At 51.8% G+C, this 2,979-nt stretch overlaps 1 protein-coding gene across 1 annotated transcript in view; it reads left to right on the forward strand.

Moving 5' to 3' along the window:
• Nucleotides 1–1,329, forward strand: part of LOC119315957 (RING-H2 finger protein ATL14-like) — a 2,023-nt gene extending 694 nt beyond the window's left edge. The window contains exon 2 of the mRNA XM_037590382.1: nt 664–1,329. Coding sequence (XP_037446279.1) covers nt 664–1,094 — 431 coding nt within the window. The 3' untranslated portion in view covers nt 1,095–1,329. The remainder of the gene's footprint in view (nt 1–663) is intronic.
• Nucleotides 1,330–2,979: the final 1,650 nt, after the last annotated feature.

Here is a 2,979-nt window from a genome sequence, read left to right on the forward strand (position 1 = left end):
GCCGCGGTCCTCGCTTCCCCCGGCCGTGCCCGATCCCCGCGCGCGCCGCCCTGCCCCTCCTGGTCGCGCGCCTGGCCAGGCCTCGCCGCGCCCGACCCCTGCAGCGCCCGGCCTAGCCGCGTCCGGCGACACCCGGCAGCGCCTGGCCTGGCCTCGCCCCGCCGCGCCCTCGCGCTCGCCGCACCATGCTCTTGGCCCTCGCGGTGCTTGCGCATCAGCCTCCCCGCGCGCTACGAGCTCCCCTGCCCTGCCTGCTACGTGTTTGAGAAAATGTCAGGGCGGACATGTCGAAGATGGGTCTACCTACCGTTGGGCGCACTTGCGGACCCAAATAAAAAAGCGGACACGAACGCGCGGACGGGCGATCCGAATAGACAAAAAGCGGACAAAATCGATGTCTGTTTGGGTCGCCCGTTGGAGTTGCTCTTAGTGGCGATGTATGTCTATGAAACCGGACAAGTATTTGTTATTACAATATCTATCCTAGTACTAGGGGCGATGTGGCAATGGCATCATGAACTTGAAGTTGCACGTCGCAACCTGTCTAACCTGTAGCGCTCGGGCTTGGCCAATAACACACCTCACTGAAAAGTCAGAGCTCGCTCGGAAGTTTTCCGATATTTAGTCAGCGGCTCTGCAGTGCTAGTTTTTGTACCTCACAAGCGTACGGCACCTCCATAGACCATAGCCAAGGAAGGAATCCAGCCCGCATGGTGCTCTCGGCCGTCCTGCTCGCGGCAGGCATCACGCTGATGCTCGTCGTGCACATCCTCGTGGTCCTCTGGGTGCTGAGGCGGGGCATGACCGCCCGCGTCGCCGAGCACGCGGAGGAAGAAGACGCAGGCCTTACCGCCGAAGGGCTCGGCGAGCTGCCATGCCACGACTTCAAGGAAGGCGGCCCCGGCGAGTGCGCGGTGTGCCTGGAGGCGTTCATGGCCGGCGACCGCTGCATGGTGCTGCCGCGGTGCGAGCACGGGTTCCACGCCGAGTGCGTCAGCTCGTGGCTGCGCAAGAGCCGCCTGTGCCCCATCTGCCGCACCGAGGTGGCCGGCGCGGTGGCCGGCGAGGTCGTCGTGGAGGTCGCTGCTGCCTGATGGCCGTCGTTGGGTAGTTGGATGCAGTGTTTGCAGGTGTTTGGCAGGTTCTCTTCTGTACTGTGTACAACGTTTCTGCATTTGTTATGTATATAGCCATCTTGTTGATTTAGATGCTCTTGCGAGGATTTCTGACTGAACATCGTGGCGAATCACGAGGCCACGCTCAAGGCCTGTCTGTGCATAGTTTGGTGCTGTTTATCAGCCGCACCACTGAAGATTTCTCGTTTGATCTTGATGCTTATTTATTCAGAAAAATGCCTCGCAGATCGAACGCTTTTTGATGGCAAATTACGTGTCGCGCGCATGGCAAATTACGTGTCGTTTGATCTTGATGCCTATTTATTCAGAAACATGAATATGTCAGGATTTACCATGCTTGTTGAAGAAAATTGCTAGGCTCATGACACGTAATTTTTCATAATAAAGGTTTGATTTGCCATGTTAGAAAAATCAGACATCAGATTTGTAGCACGGTCCTATTTATTTTTCTTAAATGGAAGAAGAAAATTGAGAATCGATCGGTGTTTGGATGGTTATACTTCTAGCCCACTGAAGATCAAATCCAATGTTTCATGCTTTTGATGTTTTATTGTTGTGCATTATTATGGAGAACGGAATATGCCTCTTTGAAAACAAGACCACCGCTTGGAGGCGAGTCTCCGGTAGTCTAGGTTGCTTTGTGATAGGGCATGAATCCTTTTGTAATCTTGTTTTTTCTTGATCTGCTTTGTAAGAGGGTCTCTTCATCACCATGTATCGGTTTGGCTGGGTGTTTTTTTATAAAGCGGCGCGAAAGCCTTTTTGATAAAACAACACCACCGCCATAGGTGAGAGAGGGCTGGAGTTTGTTTGCCTTGACAAAGATGAAGATCTTCGCAACCCAGAGCCAACATAACGGCCACAAAGAACCACCCACAGGTCACTACTAAAAACTATCATTGATCCCTCATTACTGACCGACCCAGGACCGTCATCATAGATGAGGGTCATCGCTAACGGGCCGGCTGAGGCGTGTCCGTGATGAAGCTCTAGAGGCTCACTTGGGCAAATATAATTTGAGGCTCAGTTAGGCAGATATCCGCAGTGGTTGTTTGTTGATATATCTCTGGAAATTATATGGGTAGTCCAGCTTTGGTCATTAATGATATAATGGATGTGGCGACGCTCGAGGCAACAGCTTGTCGAGAAGGACTTTGTCGGACTGTTGATTTGATGATTCAAAATGTGGTTATAGCATCAGACTCGAAGCAAGTTATTAACGACATTCAGAGAAACAGTAGTGGTGTTTATGGAGCTATCATTTGTGAAATTAGGCACAAAGCTTCTTTTTTAAATTGTAATTTCAGGTTTGAAGGTAGAGCATTCAATGGTGAATTGGTGATGCAGATAGGTTAGCAAAGTTTTCGCATTCTTTGGATCCGGGGTAACACACATGGTTGGTCAAACATCACGATCCTATTTGCATCCCACATCATGTGAAATTTGATCAATAAAGCTTGGTTTAACCCCTAAAAATATGTGTTGTCTTTGACGTTGTCCCTTAAATTTCGTCCACTCCATGTTTACCTCTCAAAACCTTCCGACCACTTCATATGTACCCAAAACCACTCCCTCTCAGCCTTCACCGACCCCAGTCGTTGGCTGCCAGGGGTCTCCTTCCCGTCCCGAACCCGTAAACCTTCCTCTTGTACCTCCCTCCCCCTCCCGGTGTTGAACCATCGCTCAGAGAGAGTCCAACACCACGGTCGGCACCGTGCGTCGCATCGACACATATCGTCCTTGCCGTGCGTTGCCTATCCTGCCGTCAGAGCCAATAATTCCACGGACGACCTATACCACATACTGCCGCCATGCCTTCAGTACCATCGTGGATGCGGCCATT

The sequence above is a fragment of the Triticum dicoccoides genome, chromosome 6A (genome assembly GCF_002162155.2).
Source record: "Triticum dicoccoides isolate Atlit2015 ecotype Zavitan chromosome 6A, WEW_v2.0, whole genome shotgun sequence".
Classification (NCBI taxonomy): Eukaryota; Viridiplantae; Streptophyta; class Magnoliopsida; order Poales; family Poaceae; genus Triticum; species Triticum dicoccoides.